Genomic DNA, 20,117 nt, shown 5'->3' with positions numbered 1-20,117 from the left:
GAAAGACATTCCGGACCACCTACCGACATTCTCCAATAGTTGACGGCGCCAGTGCACCGCATTGTGGAGGCCACAGATAACAGAATGTCATGATCTACTTTGAAATTTCCTGAGGACAGGACTGGACTCAAGCAGTCTAGTCAATATTGTCAAGGCTAGACTGTCGATTCTTCCAATGCACTCATCACGTGTTTAAATAAATACATTACACAAGGCATTGAAAAACAATTGTATTAATACTATGTCATACAACAGGGCCTAGGAGTGAATAGTAATAGTAGATTGATTCAAATTGTCCATCAGGTTGGAAAGAACGTGTCTACAGAGCAAAGTACTATCCAAGTGCAACAATGCTCAGAAACAACAAATGGACAGAGACATTGATTCATTTTGTATCGCTATCTTTATTTGTATCAGATTCCAAGGAAAACAAAAAAGACTTTAGGCCTTGTATCCACGGCTGGATCTGCGCCCACGAGCACGCTCAAACTTCCTGCCCTTGGAGCGAATGTAGGGCCTGAGGGAGAGAAGAGATACACCATTAAGTGTTTCAAACACCTTCCTAGATTCTGCAGATAATGCATTAATGTTGATTATGTGCATTGTCTATCAACTAGATGCAATCAATATTCAGGGGACAAAACAAGCAAAATACAGCTATGCCTAATGTATTTCAAAATGATGGATTTTTCCTTCTCCGTTCCTTGAAGTAATCATTGATATGATAGCACTGGGTTGGAGAAGGTGAATCTAGTGGAACCCAGGCATATACATGTTTTATATTTAGTAAATAAACTAACATTGAGTCCAACAAATTTCTCTACACCAATTCCTGGGCCCAGTTTTTACAAAAGTTTGTATTTGGATCAGAATGATACGGATTCTGGAATCCTCCGTTTTACAATTCAAGATCAGATCGATCTGGACGTTTTTGAGCCAGTTTTTCCATAAAATAATCAGAGGAGATCATTCTGATCAAGATGCCACAATATCAAGATCACTGAATCTGGACTACCTACACCTTGCCATCTACTGGACAGGTTATGGTACTACTACTAAACTGTCATAGGGAACCTGAGATGAGTAAACTAATATATATAGTGCTATTTTTTTTTTTTTTTTTTTTACCATTTATTATTTTATTTCACTTAGTCCTGCATGTTGGAGCATAAGATTTTCACTGTACCCTGCAATTATACCTGCAACCCCTGTACGTGACGATTAAACACTGAATACAAAAGGTACTCAAGAGTAAAAAATAATGGAGCCTGCATAACACTTATAAGTACATGCATTTATTTGTAGGGATGCAAACTGGTGAGTGCCCAAAAAGGTGACATTTTTGTTACTTGCTGTTTTCAGCGATGTAAAGGCGCAAGCGTGACTGTGCTCCGTTTTCCTCTATGGCAGTGTCACTCAGAAGCTGCATGACCGCAAAGCCTAGTCAGATTGGCCTGTGCTCGTTCTTACAAGCCAAATGAAAAGATGCATGTATCCACTTTGCTGGCGCTGCAAGCCCCTCTAATAATTAATCCAACGTAATAGAAGGACCATCACTGTCTGCACACCCCAGCTCACCATCACGGTTAACATGTAAGCCCCCCCCCCCCCCCCCCCCAACTTAGTTTGGATCTACTTCTCAATATAACAAATTACCACACAGTACTTATACTGCAGTCAATTTAACAATTAAACCTTTGGGTTTCAGAGGTAAAAAATGTATATATATTTTTTTTTAACCTCACCGTAGTTATATTGACATTTCTTGGTTGTAGTGCCTTTCACCTTTCTAAATCCATCCATCTAGTGGGATCAAGATCATTCTGATTTTCGGCATCTAAATTAGCCTAATCACTACCTTTGAGTTTTGAAAAACGCAAAAACATTTCATCCTGATTAAAGGTCAGATTGGATTACAAAATCTGAATCCCTATACAGAGGATCAGAATCTCATTTCCCAGTTTCGAAATACTAAATTATAACATTTAATTCAATCCGATTGCCGAAATACGATCAGACAAGTTTTGCAAAACTGGGCTCAGTGAGGTGAAACATAGATTAGAACACTGCAGACAAACTCACAATTGTTTATTCTACACGACAAGAGAAACATGTTTGTCCTTCTCTACACAATGCACATCTAGTATCCTCATTCTAAAGTAGGGCCATCCACAACAAGTCCATCTACTAACAAAACATCTCATTGAAGTTCTCAATTTTCAGAAAGTGTGTCCTCCGTTTAAAAACATTCCTGTCATTTTCAGTGAAAACCAAACCGGAGCGAACTTGTCAAACAATTTGGAAAACATTCTCTCAATTGACAGATACTGAATGAAACCCTAGGAGAGCAGCAGTCTCAAGAAAGGGGTACAATACTCACTTGGTGTGGCTGTGGGGGGTTCCGCAGGCTTTTCCAAAATGCCTGTACACCTCTCTGCCCTTACGGGGTCCTGAAAGAAGAAAAACAAGTACGTTTCAGACCAAAGTAACAGGGTTGTCTAGTTAACAGCCACAAAGCCAAAATTGCCTATAAATTAAAAACGCATGAACACAAATTAGCTTTTTGGCATTAATTTAAGGTTAGGCCTAAGATTAGCAGTGTGGTTAAGGTTAGGTTTAAAATCAGATTTTATGAGAAATTGTAGAAATAGGCGGGATTTAGCCATAATCTGACTGTGGCTGTGATAACTAGAGATGACCGTCACTTTAAACATGTAATAGTAGTGAATTTCCGTGAGCACATCCTCCAAACTAGCAGTGTTCTTACCCGACAGCAGCACGGTGCCCTGTCCTTTGGGGGCAGCCAGAGCCAGCTGGTCAAAGGTCATGACCTGACCTCCAGCCTTCAGGATCCTGCGGCGAGCTCCGTCAGTCACCTTCAGAGCGCACACCTGAGGGAAGGGAGAACCGAGGATGTTTAGCAACTCATGTTAACACTTATTTAATGTTCTGAGAAAGTAGTCCAACCCTAGTCCTGAAGAGCTAACTCGTTACCGGGTGGGAAGGCTTTTGTTGTAGCCCAACACCCGATTAAAACAGTCAGGGGTGTATTTACTCCGCCAATTGTTGCAAAACGTTTCTTAAACGGAAGCAAAGGGAACAGGGAGGGACCTACCTGAATTTGTCCAATAGAAAGGCTCCTTTTGCTTCCATTTGGCTCTTAAACAGTTTCCGTAATAAATACACCCCAGGCTAAACCAAGTGTTAGTGCTGGGCTGGAGCAAAAGCCTGACCCAAGCAGGAATCCAGTAAGTTAAAACATAACCTTTACCTTGAGTTTGGGGATATCCTGGATTCTGACATCATCAGTGACGGTTCCCACGACGACTGCGGTTCTGTTCTCACGACCAGGCAGTTTCATCTTACGGATCTGAAGCGGAGAGCAAATAGTTCAGAAGAGGACAGGGACAACAGCCACACAGTGAAGATAAATATTAAGGGTTCATCTTAAATGCTCCACATACTGACAGTAAAATCTGGACAGGTGAAAGAAGGTACTTTCACTTTGCCCGTGTATTCATATCAATAAAGCTGGAAGGGACATGGGCCCGGTTTCCCAATAGCAATGGAACTTAGGCTCACGAGGGTTTTAACGATGCATCGTTCCTACAACGGCCGAATGTAACACGAGTTTCCCAAAAACACCATGCAGAGAGAACGTTCACAAGTGTGTGGTTGGAGCTTGCATCGATACTGATCAATACGAAAGAAAGGGAGCGCTGCCCTCAGATCAACTTTCTCCATTCAAAATCATACCGACGACAGATCAGCTCCTAGAGAGATAATATTCGCAGGCAAAGGTGATGAGGCGGTTTATTCTAATGCTAACCCAATAATAATGCACCAAAGCAGATTTGGCACATCATTGCGCACATTACACATTAAATATATTAGCAAAATATAACTGATTGAACATGAAATAGATTTCAATGACTGAAATAGACATATTTACTGTATGTAGCCTGTTTTATTATTTACACTTTATTTCCATTTACAAAGGACAATAACAAAGTGACAGACATCCAAACAATAGATGGGGAGGGGAGGATAGGTAGCCTGGGTTTTACCAGGAAACACAGGACACCCAGCGGGCCCTGTCACAGCAAGCCAGGCATCCTGTGTGACCTGGCAGAAGCCAAGCCTGGGGGGGGGTAACAGTTCACAAACAAATACAGACTTAATATATTAGGCAATGCTCTTTTACTTACATATATTATTATACATGTCCCAGAGACCCTGTAGACCATTGTCATAGACCTGGAGGGCCAAAGCCGCTCTTTCCATAGTCAACAAATCCATGAATTCCCTTAACCAAATGTCCATGCGGAATCACTGCGGTTTACGCTCTTTCCTATTCATAAAGTATTGTTCGTTTGACTGATAGGAAGGCCAGTGCAATGATACGTTGCGTGGTTCTAGGTTGGATATTGTCCACCCTACTTCCTAGCAGGCACACTACAAGACAAAGTGGGATACGCACATTCAAAATTCCAGACAACATATCTACCTCAGTCCCAAATCCTTTGACGGCTGGACAGTTCCATAACAGATGCATTAGCGTTCCATCTTCACCCATGTCAACACAAATCTGAAAGGCTTTGATTTTTTTTTTTATCCACCGTTGAGGTGTAGTAAGCCTATATGAGAGAATTTGAATAATTGTATACCTTACAGTTGGATATCAATGTTTTTCCATATTGCATTCCCACTGTACTGCAGTGACGGATACACCCAAGTCCTGTTCCCAATGTAACGGAGTAGGGATGTTGCTGTTTGGGGAGGAGAGGCCAACCAGCTTGTATAAGGGGAAAACCGTTCCTTTTCCATTAGCAGCACCCCTCAGTTTGTTGTCCATTACTTTTAGATCCCACATCAATACCATTTGAGGAAATACACTATTATTGATTTGAACTGCAAATAAGGTAGAAATGCCATATTATTTAGGCCAAACTCTGCTATCAACTCTTTTAAATGGTTTGATATCACCATCCCTTACGACCTGCCCCACCTGACTGATGTTTTGCCGTTGCCAGGTAATATTAGCCAATGTCTTTCTCCCTGCAGTAAACAAGGGGTTGTTCCATATTGGACATGAGGGAAGCACCACTGATAGATAACCTTTTATGAAATGTCTTTGCCACGTCACATGAAAACTCAAGTAGTGGGTCATCTTACAGTGGCAATTGGGGTAATACCACAATGATGACGTGGAGATCAAATTACTATGTTCTGTTACAATTTTTTCCTCTAACCACTCCCACCAGCCTACAATTCCCCCATGACAATGGATATCTTGCATTATAAAACAAGTAATACAAATAAACATCAAGAAAACCCAATCCATTTAACAGACGCTCTTATTTAGATAGACGTACAGGTGCAATTAGGGTTAAGTGCCTTGCTCGAGGGCACAACTGACTTTTCACCTAGCAGGCTCGGAACCAGCGAACTTTAGGTTACTGGCCCAATGCTCTTAAATCGCTAGGCTACCTGCCACCCCAACTAGGACATGTTCAAGAAGCCACTTAAGAGGTGGAAAGATCTCCAGCTCACTCAAAGGTACCAAAACCTCAGGAGGGAAATTAACCATGACATAGGAGTCAAAGGTAAAAATAAAATCATAACTAGAATGTTAGAGCAAGGAAGTGTCAAAAACACCAAGAAAGCATTGTAGAGCAACAGGTATAAGCGGGAGTACCAGCTGAAGTTGTCCTCCCACTTGTGCTGTTGCCCTCTTTGAATCTGTGAACTTGACTGCCATTCAACTGAGTCAATACTAGCAATTTTGGGAAGGATAGGTGTAACTCACCATGCGAGACACCGATATTGGAGGCCTGTGGGTCCTGCTCATGAAGAGCCTCCTGAGGACCACCTTGTTGAAGGGAGCAGTGGAGCGACGGGCCAGGAACCTGTACAGCTGTGGGGAAAGAACGTAAACATTTAGTAAGTAGAACTTATTGAGAACTCAATGTAAATGTCCACAAGGGTTAGTCTGAGCTACCTGCTGCATATACTTAACAATTAACCCCCCCAAAAAACTAAAATTAAGTTGGGAAAATCAACTTAATGTAAACTTGAATCACAATGTATGAAGGTTGTGACACATGCCTTGACCAGGAGCCTCAGGTAGATATCCTGACTCTTGGGCTCCTTTCGGTGCACCTTACGGTCCTTGTTGTGTCGGATGTCGACTCCCTGTGAATAGAGGTGGTGTAGGTCAATACATGAGAACTTGCCATTCACGCACTGATCAATTGAAAACCAATCCTTAGAGTTACACATTGTCAATACCATTTCTGATCACTGTGCCAGTAATTTTACCTTTGCATGCTTCTGAACCCTATGCTTTATAGCTAGGCCTCAAACGATACACTGTGTAACGTTAGTAGACGTGGTCTAACTCAAACGGATCATATCTAAACAGCACCCAAATCATACCAAACTTGAATTTGGCAGCATAACGTTGCAGTCTCATACACAGCGGCTATCTAGCTAACTAGCGAAGTAAGTTGCCTAGTTCACTGAACCTGGTCAAATCGCACGTTTTCCTAGAGGGCTAACTTTTTCAGGTAGCCGATACATTCTAACTCGGAGAAGCCTCAAAACGAATAAATACAAAAGGTACCGACATTTCTCGAACATCAGTACCATTATCTCGAGTCTAAGTTGCACGCTGTCTTTCAGGAATTAGTGAGAATACCCGGTAGCAAGCTAGTTACTGTGACGCTAACCCCCGGTAGAGAAGGACTCATGAACCGTATCGTTAAAACGCCAAATAGTATGACAATACCATCCGGAACTCAAACCAAAGACATCAAGGCATTTAGATACATGAAAATGGTTGAGTTGTGCTACTGTAAAAGTGAGGATGGACTCAGATGATCAAGTCGGAACATTAACGATGTTTTCAGAAGCTGTACCTACCATCTTGGACTCTGAGTGGAAAGGGAAAAGGAAGGGCCGCTGTCTCGCGATAAACACCACTCCGCGATCACGGAAGTCACACGTGTTTTCGTTGGCTTTTTTGCTATTACTTCCTGTGTGATTATCACGTCGTCAAAAAGTCTTTATATTTCTATTTTATATTATTCTATTCGTTAATTCATTCATTTAATTCATATATCATTTGTGTGTAGGCTAGTGTGACGTGACTTTCTAACCAATAGAACCACTATGCGAAAAACAAATAACATTCAAAATACAGTAGCCTATTATATTTTATCATGTGATTTACATACAATAAAAGGTAACTTTTCTTCACAAAACAGAAAGGTGAACTCGCTTCTCTTCTTGTAAGTTGTCAGGCTCTTTATTTTTTAACTTGATTAAATATTTAAATAAGCATGTTTTGGTATCAGAATTCATAGTTCCAGCTTTGAGAGAGAAAAATGCATTTCTCCTTATATATATTTCTTGTCATTTAGCAGATGCCCTTATCCAGAGTGACTTACAGGAGCAACTAGGCTTTAGTGCCTTGCTCAAGGGCACATCAACAGATTTTTCACCTAGTAGGCTCAGGAATTAACTGCTAGGCTACCTGCTGTCATGCAAAGACGAAAAACACATCCTTTAAAATAACTATTTTAATCAAGTTATAAGCATACAGCACATAAAAGCTATTCAATTGTGGTCACAATTTTCTCATCACACAGCTCATCCAATGACATCCATATCAGTGAGAGTGGGGTTGGGTTTGTGTATCATCTTTCTGCTGTCTGAAATGGCACAGGAAGACTGTCCACACCAGCGTGATGCCACCCACAAACACTGTACGAGCAACTGGGGGAACCAAGGAGAAATTCAATGCCTGAGAGAGAGAGAAAGAGAGGGGAGAGAGAGAGAGTGAGTGAGTGAGTGTAATGTTTACTGTTAATTTTTTATTGTTTATTTCACTTTTGTTTATTATCTATTTAACTTTCTTTGGCAATGTAAACATATGTTTCCCATGCCAATAAATCCCATTGAATTGAATTGAATGGAGAAAGAAAGAGAGAGAATCAGTGTGTGTGTGTGTGTGTGTGTGTGTATGCAAATAATGTGTTGTTGTTGTTTTCTACCTGCATTGTTGACCAGTACACCACTCCAGTCTGTCATACACAACAAAAGAGAGGGAGAGAGAGAGACCATTAATGTGGTTGTGGTGTACTATACATTTACATCATTTACATATACCTTCATCTATTCAAGTGTTGTGCCCTCTTCCTTTAGCCACAAATTCATGCTCTGCATCCATACCTTGTATGAAGTCCAGAATTTCTCCCTCCAATTTTCCAATGGGTCCTCTTTGTTTTCTAATACACTAAGACCTTAAAAAGAGAAACACATATTATAGAACAATTTTCAAGCCTTACACACACACACACACACACACACGCGCACGCACATGTAGTACTTGGGGATGAGTGAAACTTACTCCTCAGCCCCAGGCACGTACGCTCGAACACACACAAACACACACACATACACACACATACAAACAAACACACACCTATGAAGAAGGCACTGATAGTAGCGGGGGCAGCAACCAGTTGATCCAGCACTACCTTCCCTGACACCCTTTTGGCCCCTCCCCCTGGCAACATCCTCTCCAGCCCCTTCAGCCAATGGTAGTTGAAGTTGGCATGGAAACAGAACCCAACAAGGGCCACTCGAGCGGTCTGGGACCAGTCAATACCAGCCCATGTTGTGACACTTTTAGTACCCATGGAAATCTTGGTTCCCTCCATGTTCAGCTTGGCTCCCTCTGAGTCATGGATGGTGAGTGATTCCTTGTCTGTGTTTAATCCACCACTCTGTTTCCCTCCAAGCATGCTTTGCTGTATAAGGTCCGCGGAGGCAAACAGGGTTGTGTATCCGACTACGTTGCTGATGTAGGGGTGGGCCTTAAACAAGGCCCAGGCTCGACTCATTGTTACTGTTGAATTCATGGGGAGAAACAAAGGGTTAACATTATGGAATAAGAAGGAAAATATTCCTAATGACTAATGAATTATATTTCATTGACTTATAGGCTATTAGCATCACAAGCTAAATTCACTGATCATTTTATTTTGGATAAAAGTGGACTTTTGATGTCATTACATCATATTTTCTAAGGTCCCACTCAATCCTCAAAGCCAGTGGGCTATGATATATAAATGAAACAAAATAATATTGTCTTGCCTTGTCAAATTGAGCTCTGACTCCTTGCTTTAGGCAAAGAGAGAGCCAACTTACCTTACAACTTAGCTGTCTCGTCCACTGCTTGGAACACAGCAGTGGCAGAGACACAAGATTCACACTGCTTGCTTCTGGAGGACAAGGCGGGGTGGGGTCAATGGAATTCTCAGCCAATAAAAGGCAGGTTCTCAGAGGTCAGAGAGGTCTGCTTGGCTGGTCAAAGTTCTGTCAGAGGGAGCGTGATAAGGCTTTACCTAGTAGCCTTCTTTTGCAATGAAAGCATGTGAGAAAAGCACAGATGGGGAAGGCAGGAGGGAGAGTGACTGGATACATGGAGGAAAAGAGCAAGAGGGATACAGTGTAGCGTTTAGAACATGAATTAGACAGACCTGATTAATAGCAGGAGTTGTCATACTGGTACAATACCACCAATCAACCTAAACTATTTTGTAATACAGTATTACTACAGTGCTATTACCACTAGTAATAGGCTACTTTAAAACGATGGTTCTAAAGTAGCCTACTGTACTAGCCTACTAAACGCAGGCCAACTACATTTTAACATTTTCAGACCGTGTATGTTTACAACTGACTTTGCTGGGAGAATGGTATTACGTTTCTCAACACATTCCCATTCAGGGCCACAGCAATGTGTATGTGGTTACTTGCTGAAAAACTGCCAATAGTGACAACAAAGATCCAAACTCCTACTCTTTACAGCTGGAAAAAGGGTTATGGGTGATGCGACTTACCAAAGTAATGGTCCACAGTATAAGTCAGCAAATCAATACCAACAACATGCTGTTTCTCAAAGGCAAAGTAGACCCTGGTCGCACGCACGTGGCTGCACTAAAAATAGATGCCACTCCTGAAACCACACTTCCCTCCTTTGGTTACATTTACATTTTACATTTTAGTCATTTAGCAGACGCTCTTATCCAGAGCGACTTACAGTTAGTGAGTGCATGCATTATTTTATTTTTTCTCATACTGGCCCCCCGTGGAAATCGAACCCACAACCCTGGCTTTGCAAACGCCAGGCTCTACCAACTGAGCTACATCCCTGCCGGCCATTCCCTCCCCTACCCTGGACGACGCTGGGCCAATTGTGCGCCGCCCTGTGGTAAGTTTGGTTTACAATGATAAGCACAGTGTATATATTTAAAGGAATAGTTCACCCCAAACCCCCAATTACATGTAATAAGATGGTGGCAATAATTTCCGCTCCCACTTTGGGATGGAGGCCTATAGATTTTCCTATTTGATATAACACACACACACACACACTACTCATTATTCAGCTATGCGGTGAGGATAGTCTATTCATTCGCTGTGCTGCCATATATATGTAAAATACAGTGCTAGAACAGCCCTCTGTAGAACCTAAAGGGCAATGTGCCATTAGCAACCACCTCAGCTCTTAGTTCAGAAAATGTGATAATGAACAGCTTGTTAAGTACCTCAACTTGGTGCGTTTGTGTCTTTCAATAGTTAACAAGCTGCCTTTAGTGTTCCTCACAATGGAGATGTGCGCCCACGCTTCTACAAGCAGTTGACTTCTCAGATAATTGCCCTCTTTCTTTTCTCTGTGTCTCATCCCCCACTTCCCCTACCACTCTTCATTTGTCGGGCTGCCCCCCCCCCATCTGTCTCAGAGCAGGGGATTGATGTGGGATGTTCAGCATTGACTCATTGAGACACATATACACACACACAGACACACAATCAACCACGAAACCCCACCTCTTTCTCCATCTGTACCGCAACCTGTCTTTCTGACACATTATTTGAGTTAGTCTGCAGAGCTAGAGACAGCCACAGCAGTGCCAAGGTGAGTTTTCTTTGCGTTGTTCTATATTGTAGAATAATATTTGGTTAATAAGTGGTTTCGATGGTCCAGCTTGTTGGAGCATGATGCTGGCATCCCCAATGTTATGGGTTTGATTCTTGCATGGACCGTTACTGTAACTGTAAGTTGCTTTAGGAAAAAGTGTCTGTTAAATGACCATATTTAAACATTCCAATTACACCTTGATGGACAGAATTTTCCCTGAAAATAGTCGGCTGGACCAATTATTAGATGGTTTTAGTTATTGTGTTTTACCAATGTAATTTCTGAACAATTATGGGATACCTTAATAAGTTACAGGAGTGCTCAGCCCGCTTGTGTGGGTTTTGTTTCTGTAGGTCCTGTTGGTTCAGTTTAAGACTTAGTAAAGTTGTCGTTGATAAATGATTTTTTGCTGCATTCCGGTGTTCCACTGAAAATGTGAAACTGAAACATTCTAACTTAGAAATTGGGGATAGGCCTACGAGATTTCCCACATTTCAATGGTTCTGTTGCATGTCATATCTGCTGTAACTTCTAGTAGAATATGCTCCCATATGGTTGGAAGCTCACAAGAAATGTCTTTGGACTTCAGAAACTCATATTTGACCTTATCCCCCTCTCCTACTGTTGATACTTATGTTACCCCTCCCACCTCATCCTTCTCACTCACCACATCCCCAACTAATACCCCAGACCTGTTACCCCTCCCACCTCATCCTTCTCACTCACCACATCCCCAACTAATACCCCAGACCTGTTACCCCTCCCACCTCATCCTTCTCTCTCACCACATCCCCAACTAATACCCCAGACCTGTTACCCCTCCCACCTCATCCTTCTCTCTCACCACATCCCCAACTAATACCCCAGACCTGTTACCCCTCCCACCTCATCCTTCTCACTCACCACATCCCCAACTAATACCCCAGACCTGTTACCCCTCCCACCTCATCCTTCTCACTCACCACATCCCCAACTAATACCCCAGACCTGTTACCCCTCCCACCTCATCCTTCTCACTCACCACATCCCCAACTAATACCCCAGACCTGTTACCCCTCCCACCTCATCCTTCTCACTCACCACATCCCCAACTAATACCCCAGACCTGTTACCCCTCCCACCTCATCCTTCTCTCTCACCACATCCCCAACTAATACCCCAGACCTGTTACTCCTCCCACCTCATCCTTCTCACTCACCACATCCCCAACTAATACCCCAGACCTGTTACCCCTCCCACCTCATCCTTCTCACTCACCACATCCCCAACTAATACCCCAGACCTGTTACTCCTCTCTCCTCCCTTCTCCTCCTTCCAGCCATGCGTCCATCCAACTCTGTGACCTTTGAACCCGGGGTGGAGCGAGGTGTTCCCTGGGGTCATGACCTCTTTACCTTTGTGACATCAGCAGCAGGCCACATGATGCGGACACTCCAGAGACCAAGGAAGAACCGGCCGTCCAAACGTCAAGTGAACCACCGGCGCTTCCTACACAACATGATCCAGAGGTGTGTGTGTACCGTATGTGTTTCAGGTGAGAGTGAGTGTCATTATAAGATGCCATAAACTTAAATGTTATACTGCCCATTCTCTCAAACAGGAAGTTTGCAGAGATAGAGACAGCCAATCACCAGCTTGCGTCTGTCCTCTTCTCAGCAGAGGTGGCGAATAGCGACACACCTTCCCCATCACGACAGCCAATAACCACTGACCTATCTAACAGCACCTCTAAAGAAGGTATTCTCTCTTTAATCATTTGTGGTCCTCTGTAGCTCAGCTGGTAGAGCACGGCGCTTATAACGCCAAGGTAGTGGGTTCGATCCCCGGGACCACCCATACACAAAAAAAAAAAATGTATGCACGCATGACTGTAAGTCGCTTTGGATAAAAGCGTCTGCTAAATGGCATATTATTTTTATTATTATATCATCCAGGTAACTTGATGCATAAATTAAGCAAACTGGGCTCCTATGTTGTTTATACTTATCTTCACCTTTTGTCCTTTCTCCTCCCTCTGAATGAACCACCATTTTGACTCCGACTCCCCTCCAGCTCCTGTAAGTGCAGAAGCAGACCTTTCCCTTTGTTCACATGAAACAGAAGCCCTTGCAACAGATCAGAATGACCCTGGAGACCAATGGAGACTCAACCCCAAACGACTCCAAATGGACCTGTCCAACAGCAACACTCCAAGTAAAGGAACATACCAAAAGACTCATAAACAGGGGAACAGAATAGAAAATCAAACTGACTACAGGTCATCCATAACATCAGAGAAAACCATTGTCTTAGAACAAGAGGGGGAACACTTTCACACAGAACCCTTCAGTTGTGATATCACTTCAGAGGAGAGCCTTTATAGCTGGATCGACAGCATTAGAGAGAAATATGAAACCCAACTCAGACGCGACTCAAATTCAAACATCACGGCCCCAACTCAAAACATGGATACCTCAACTTTCAACCCATTACCCCTCTCGCCCGGACTCTCCCCTCTGTCCCTAGACTCCTGTGACTTTGGGGTCACAACGGTCGAAGACAACGCAGCCTGCTCCCAGTCCCAAAACAATATGGCAGACAGTGAGACAGTGGAGAGCCAGAGAATGGATGTGCTGAGGCTGTGGGACTCAGAGGTTGAACCACAGAATGATGGGGGGTTTAGGGACGGCATGGACCCTCAGGCCCATCTAGAGACCATCTGGGGGTCTCCTGGTGAAGAGAGGAGCCTAGCCAATAATGTGCACGTTGATGACATCACGTTTCTGAACCAATCTGAGAGTTTCATAGAGAAGTTGATGCTCCACACCAGCAGCAGCAGTGACGCTAGATCTGAGATGGAGCAGATTGACTGTGATAGAGGGCAGTATGAATACGGATCTGGATACAGATGCTCTATAGATCCAGTAACAGCCATAAGAGACTTCATAAGTGGCCAGGGCAGTTCACAGTGTATGTTGGAGAGTGCTGTGGGGAGACAAGGTACAGATAGGCAGTTCACCTGTTTAAATATTACCCCAAACCAACTGTCCACCTCTGTAGGCTACCATTGTGACTTCCCAGACCCCAACATCCTCCAGAGGTCTTGTCCCCAACAAGATGGTACCTTCTCATTGGTGAATGATGATATGAGTCAGAGTTGTATTCCCTTTGAGGGAGTGGCCAGATCCTTCCCTGCCCCAGTTCACACCCCTCATTCACATCAGGTTCTAACCCCGCCCCTGGAAGATGATTGGTTGTTCACTGATATCATGGGGGGCCCATCAGTGTGAGTAGTTCATCCCGCTAACGGCCAAATTAGCTGCAGTGCCACTAAAAATGGGGAATGATACTTCACCTTATAAATGATCTATTGTGGTTCGACTGTATTAGTGTATTCACTTCTTTATGTGTGTAATGTTAACTTATTGATAAATGGTGAAACATAATTAAATAGGTCAGTCTCTCCTTACAATAAATTACAGTAAATGTGTGCATGTAACTGGGTGTTCACCAAACCAATAAACAAATTGAAACACACAAAATGTAAAAACCAACAACATATATTAAAGTTCACCCCAGTCAGATATGTTTTATAATTACAGCATCATAAACCAAAAATGGCTTACAAACAACACATTTCCAAAATGTTCCATTTCCACAGAAGCCATAAAAGAAAGAAAAATAACAAAATAATAATAATAATACACCTTTGAAAAAGCACCGGTCTCGCTACAGATGCACAGACACTTTAGTTCTCTGATCACATGCCAGGGGTCAGCCAATAACCTTTAACCTCAAACCAACCTTCCTATTACTTCCCCTGAAGACCAAACCTAGATAGTTTAAAATGTAGTGATCTTAGTGTTCAAAATGTGAAAACTTTAAAGTGACAGTTTGCATCCAAATAACATTTAAAAAATCAGCTCAGATCTTTGACAAATCAGTTAGATTTACATATAAAACCTGTATCATCTTCAGAGAGATGGGACTGACTGAACCAATGACAGCCGCTGATAATGTCTGAGTTTGGTCAATTACTGCCCTCTAATGGTGCATATGTAAAGTGCAGAATCTACAGTAATTTACAAAAAAATGTATTTTTTGCCAAATAAATCACATGAAGAGGAAGAAAAGAAAAGGCCAAATACACGTTGTCGTTTTTTCAGTAATCAAATACTAATAGAACTCATTCTTAATTCAAATATCCCATGTCCTCATTAGGTTGCTAGTTCTAAAGATCCAACTGTTTCTATAGTACTGTCATGAAAATTATCAAAATGGATCTTGGCTTTGCTCTCCACTGTGTCAAGCTTGAGTTTGACATGAGATAATGATGGGGAACTGTACCTTTGCTCTGATAAATGCTCTTTAAACAACCTTTTAGTAATTCAACCCTGCATGCGTTTCAACAGGAATGTCCTAGTCTTATGTGGAGGGAGATAAACATTCTTCCTTGGGCAAGAGCAGACAACTGTGATTACCGAAGAGACTATGCGGCCAATGCTATTATTATTATAGAATGCACCACCATGCAAATATGTAGCGTTTTACTAGACTGAGCAGCAAAACACTGTCAAGGTGCCCTGTGTCTGTAAGTATGTGGACATGACATCTACTCCCTGTACAGACTTCTGCTGTGTCAGGCATAGTGGTTATGGGGCTTAGAGGAGTTAAAATATAAACAATATACATTAACAAAAAGGCTTTGCACTTGTTAAACTTGAATGAATCGTGAATGTTGTTGGAGATTAAAGGGGGCGGGGCATGTATACTCTAATATTCTTAAAACCACATCTTCTAACCGGCAAGAGATCTCCTTGTCTGTCACTTAATGAAAAGACACAATTTTGGACGATTCGACCGATTATGTCTTCCGCAAAAAACACTATTATGATATCAGAGGAGAGAAGCCTAGAGCGTTGCTGTTCTAGAATGATCTATACAGAAATGATGGGTAGGAACAGGGTTTTCTTGGTGCTTCATATTACAGATCTGAAGACAATGAACTCAACGGAAGTTGCTGGAAAAAGTCCTCAACTTTTGTCTGTTATTCCAGAGGGTAGTTCCATGGATTTACAGTGGAAATTCCCCAACAGTAGTCTCTGCCATAGTACTCTACTTGAATCTATTCTATTCTACTAGGTATACTACAATACGTCCCTTTTTCTCATCCATACGCCCACCATTTGGTTAAACACAAAAGCTTTGTTCCATAAATATATTACACAATGAATGAATAATGAACAATATTACAATGTACAATATGTATTTTTGATAAAAACAAAATATATGGATGCTTATGATATGTTGAGAATGACTAGTAGTCTGGAAACATCAACATTACGTCCTCAATTTTCCTGTTTTCCTGTTCTGTGTAAGTGATTCCAGTGTTCTGCTCCACAGGTGAGTTCTGATATAGTGTTGGTTACTGTCTTAAATGTCTGTCATCTCTCTGTCCAATATATTTCCAGTGCATTCCCTACTAACCAAGACCTACAAACTTCCCTAACATCCTGATACACTGTAAAATAGAACAACCAATACCCCATCCCGTAATTATTTAACAACATAAGTCTACATAGATAGACAGATGTTGTTAACCACAACCCACCTAGTAATTGTGACTCTGCTCTTAACCTCTCTCTATTGCCATGGTTACAGTATGTGTGAGGCCCTGCCTTCCTTTCTATCAGTACCAGTGATACCACACCAGTATGTCAACTACCAATGATATGTCTGAACAGACTGGAAATAATACAAAAAACAACCAGCGGCAATAAATTATTTAGGCTTATGCTCATATTCAGACTGATATAAATTACATAGATTCAACTGCCTGTACTTTATAAGAAGCGATATGTTAAAGACTTGAGTTAAAGAAACGATCTACCTACTGTAGCTATCTACCTATACCTACCTATGCAATCCATTGGCCTATCTACAGTAACTACATATCTGTCTCTATCTAAAAAGGTAAATGAATGTCTAGATAACCCAGATGCAGAGCACAGCACTGAAGCCAGACTGCATGGAGGTTCAGCTTTTTTGCAATAGTGTTTGATGCAACTGCAATAACATGTTTGGTTGTCATCGCTTGTCATGACAAAAGATATCAACATTTCATCATCTTATGATAATCATAAGATAGATTGATAAGGTCTACGATGATGCCGGTGTTTATACCCTAGCCAGTTTCACCAGTATGTGTGATGATGGAGTGAAATATCATCAGTCTTTTTCTATAAAAACTTGACGCATACAACATCAAGGTTGATAATCATATTTCCTTTTTTCTCTCTCTCACTTAACCCTCTCTTCCCTGATTAATACTTTCCCCATATATGACCTAATTCAAACTACAAACAAATTAGTAATATATCCTAAAATACTTCACAGACATTCTGTGTTTGTTTTCTAAAATACGTTTTCAAATAATAATTTGGCCTAAAAATTGTATTCAAGTGAGAGAGAGAAAGATCAACAATTTGTGTGAGCTTCTCCCAGGCTTGTTAACATACAGAAGAGCATATCAGCTGTCTTTCACACTAGCAGTCAATGAGCGATTTACAAGACACACACTGACAGAGGAACTAAAGAAACATTTATCAGTCCCCTGTGTGTGTGTGTTTCTCTAGTCTTGCAAAACGTCTTCCCAAACATGCAGATTGTCATTAACCCTTTGAGGAGTGGAACATTATTCGGAGTGTTCTATTCCAGGATTCTACAGCATTCTAGAACATTTAGCAGCCCTTTGTGATGTCATCAACTAGAACGCTAAACACAGGGCGGAATATTGTCAGAGCTCCTCAAAGGGTTAAACATGGCTTTACATTGATAGTGGCCAGTAGCCATCTTATTTCTGGCATTTGAAGCGTAATACAGTTTCATAATAATAGAACATGGCTATGCTGATATAATTAGCTTTCCCTCAGATTTCTGGGAGATTAAGTTTCCCCCAGTGAGATTACAGTCCATATTCTTGCTCAAGAATCATCATCAAATCATCTTCCCCTCTTGTAGTGTGTGTGTGTGTGTGTGTGTGTGTGTGTGTGTGTGTGTGAGAGAGCGAGAGTGTGAGTGTATGCTCTCTGTTCTAGTTTGGACTGCAGAGGAACTAGTTTAAAGTGCTGGACCAGTTAGTCAGTCTATGTGAGTGTGTATTTGTATGTAGGCCTATGAGTCTGTGTGAGTACGTATCTGTATGTATGCATGTGTATGAGTGTGTGTTACTCAGTGTCGTTGAGGCTGTATGGTGGGGGGGGTCCCAGACTGTTGTTTTCAGAGGGGGGTGTGGGGGTGCCGGGCCCAGTGCCGGGGCCAGTACCAGAAGAAGGGGTCGGGGAGGGGGGGGGCTCCTCCGAGTCAGAGTTCTCACACGACAGGTCATCCACCAATGCCCTGCGACCTGAACGCATCCCTAGGGGCAACGGAGCACGCCTGGGGGGGAGAGAGGTGGGAGAGAGGGTCATGGAGATGGAGAGGAGGTAAAGGGTGTGTTTATCATATCTGACATGATCAACCGTCTCTAAGAGGGACTGGAAAGGCAACAGCCCTCTTGTGGTATAAAGGTGACTAAACCACTGAGACATCAAACTAATAAGAGGACAGTATTTCTTCAGTTTAATATATACTGCAGTCCACACAACTAACTGAAATCTTAACTTAATGAATTGCACACGCACACACACACACACACACACACACACACACACACACACACACACACACACAGAGACCTACTTCTCTGGTTTCCGTTCAGATGTGGTGATGCTGAGTGGAGTGGAGTGTGGGGCAGACAGATGGACAGCGTGTCAGTGTTAGATGGGGTCAATGGAAGAAAAACACATGCAATAATAAAACATAAAACAGGGTGGTAGTAGGTGGCAATGGAACTCAAAAATACAATGGATCTGGGAGGGTCACTCAGATTACACACACACACACACACACACACACACACACACACACACACACACACACACACACACACACACACACACACACACATACACACCACACACAGTGGTAGTATTACCTGAGCTGGCTGCGTAGAGCGGTGATCTCACGGGTCATGCTCTGGGAGCTGTCAGTAAGCTCCTCCATCTCTCTCTGCAGTTTACGTCTCTGGGCGTTGGAACGAGAGTTATCCTCCTCCACCTCCTCGAGCTGCCTCTTCAGCTGCCTCAGCCGGCCCATAGATTTATCCAACTGGAGAGAGGAGGGAGGGTGTAGGGGGAGAGAAGAAGAGAACGGGTAAAGAGGAAGAGGAGAAGACAATAGAGGAAGGGGGGATGTGTATCAGAGAGGGACGGACGGAGAGAGATAGACAGATTAAGCACAGAACAGGAGGACTGGGATTACATCCCACAGATTAAATTCCAGATGATTTTTGAGAGGGGGTTCAGTATCACCCCTACCTCTCCACTGTAGAGGGATGAGGGATTATTTTGTTCAGTATCATTTGGGAGGAGATAACCCCTACCTTCCCCTGGTGCCAGGGCTGGATTAGATTAGGATTGGGATTAGCAGGACCAACCACTCATTTTGGGATGAAAACACACCCTACTGTATCTCTCCATTTCTATGTTGAACTCACAGAGAATAGGTTTCATACCTGTTCTCTGTACTGGTCTGTACTGGTTCATACCTGTTCTCTGTACTGGTCTGTACTGGTTCATACCTGCTCTCTGTACTGGTTTGTACTCTGTTCTCTGTACTGGTCTGTAATAGTTCATACCTTTTCTCTGTACTGGTCTGTACTCTGTTCTCTGTACTGGTCTGTAATGGTTCGTACCTGTTCTCTGTACTGGTCTGTACTCTGTTCTCTGTACTGGTCTGTAATGGTTCGTACCTGTTCTCTGTACTGGTCTGTACTCTGTTCTCTGTACTGGTCTGTAATGGTTCGTACCTGTTCTCTGTACTGGTCTGTAATGGTTCGTACCTGTTCTCTGTACTGGTCTGTACTCTGTTCTCTGTACTGGTCTGTAATGGTTCGTACCTGTTCTCTGTACTGGTCTGTACTCTGTTCTCTGTACTGGTCTGTAATGGTTCGTACCTGTTCTCTGTACTGGTCTGTACTCTGTTCTCTGTACTGGTCTGTAATGGTTCGTACCTGTTCTCTGTACTGGTCTGTACTCTGTTCTCT

The 20,117-nt window shown here is 42.5% G+C and overlaps 2 protein-coding genes and 1 pseudogene across 3 annotated transcripts in view; all 3 read right to left on the bottom strand.

The window, feature by feature from the left end:
* Nucleotides 1–384: 384 nt before the first annotated feature.
* Nucleotides 385–6,973, bottom strand: LOC311121609 (large ribosomal subunit protein eL18). Its single transcript, XM_084157980.1, has 7 exons — nucleotides 6,925–6,973; nucleotides 6,109–6,195; nucleotides 5,810–5,917; nucleotides 3,272–3,370; nucleotides 2,768–2,891; nucleotides 2,381–2,450; nucleotides 385–517 (listed from the first exon to the last, which is right to left on the bottom strand). Exons 1-7 carry the CDS (start codon nucleotides 6,925–6,927, stop codon nucleotides 442–444), a joined length of 567 nt encoding a protein of 188 aa, XP_084014106.1. The 5' UTR covers nucleotides 6,928–6,973; the 3' UTR covers nucleotides 385–441.
* A 699-nt stretch (nucleotides 6,974–7,672) lies between these two features.
* On the bottom strand, nucleotides 7,673–9,236 carry LOC311111507 (mpv17-like protein; the record flags this gene model as incomplete). The annotated part of the gene is made up of 5 exons (XM_084154243.1): nucleotides 9,217–9,236; nucleotides 8,489–8,914; nucleotides 8,236–8,306; nucleotides 8,058–8,087; nucleotides 7,673–7,807 (listed from the first exon to the last, which is right to left on the bottom strand). Exons 2-5 carry the CDS (start codon nucleotides 8,907–8,909, stop codon nucleotides 7,673–7,675), a joined length of 657 nt encoding a protein of 218 aa, XP_084010369.1. The 5' UTR covers nucleotides 8,910–8,914; nucleotides 9,217–9,236.
* An 8,962-nt stretch (nucleotides 9,237–18,198) lies between these two features.
* Nucleotides 18,199–20,117, bottom strand: part of LOC311117668 — a 47,277-nt pseudogene continuing 45,358 nt past the window's right edge. Inside the window, exons 41-43 of the transcript in view lie at nucleotides 19,008–19,180; nucleotides 18,713–18,768; nucleotides 18,199–18,409 (exon numbers count right to left, since the gene is read on the bottom strand). The product of the transcript in view is annotated as an uncharacterized misc_RNA (transcript). The remainder of the gene's footprint in view (nucleotides 18,410–18,712; nucleotides 18,769–19,007; nucleotides 19,181–20,117) is intronic.

The sequence above is a fragment of the Coregonus lavaretus genome (genome assembly GCF_964263955.1).
Source record: "Coregonus lavaretus genome assembly, chromosome: 3".
Taxonomy (NCBI): Eukaryota; Metazoa; Chordata; class Actinopteri; order Salmoniformes; family Salmonidae; genus Coregonus; species Coregonus lavaretus.
The sequence above is the reverse complement of the archived record's forward strand: the minus strand, read 5'-3'. Positions and strand labels throughout refer to the sequence as shown.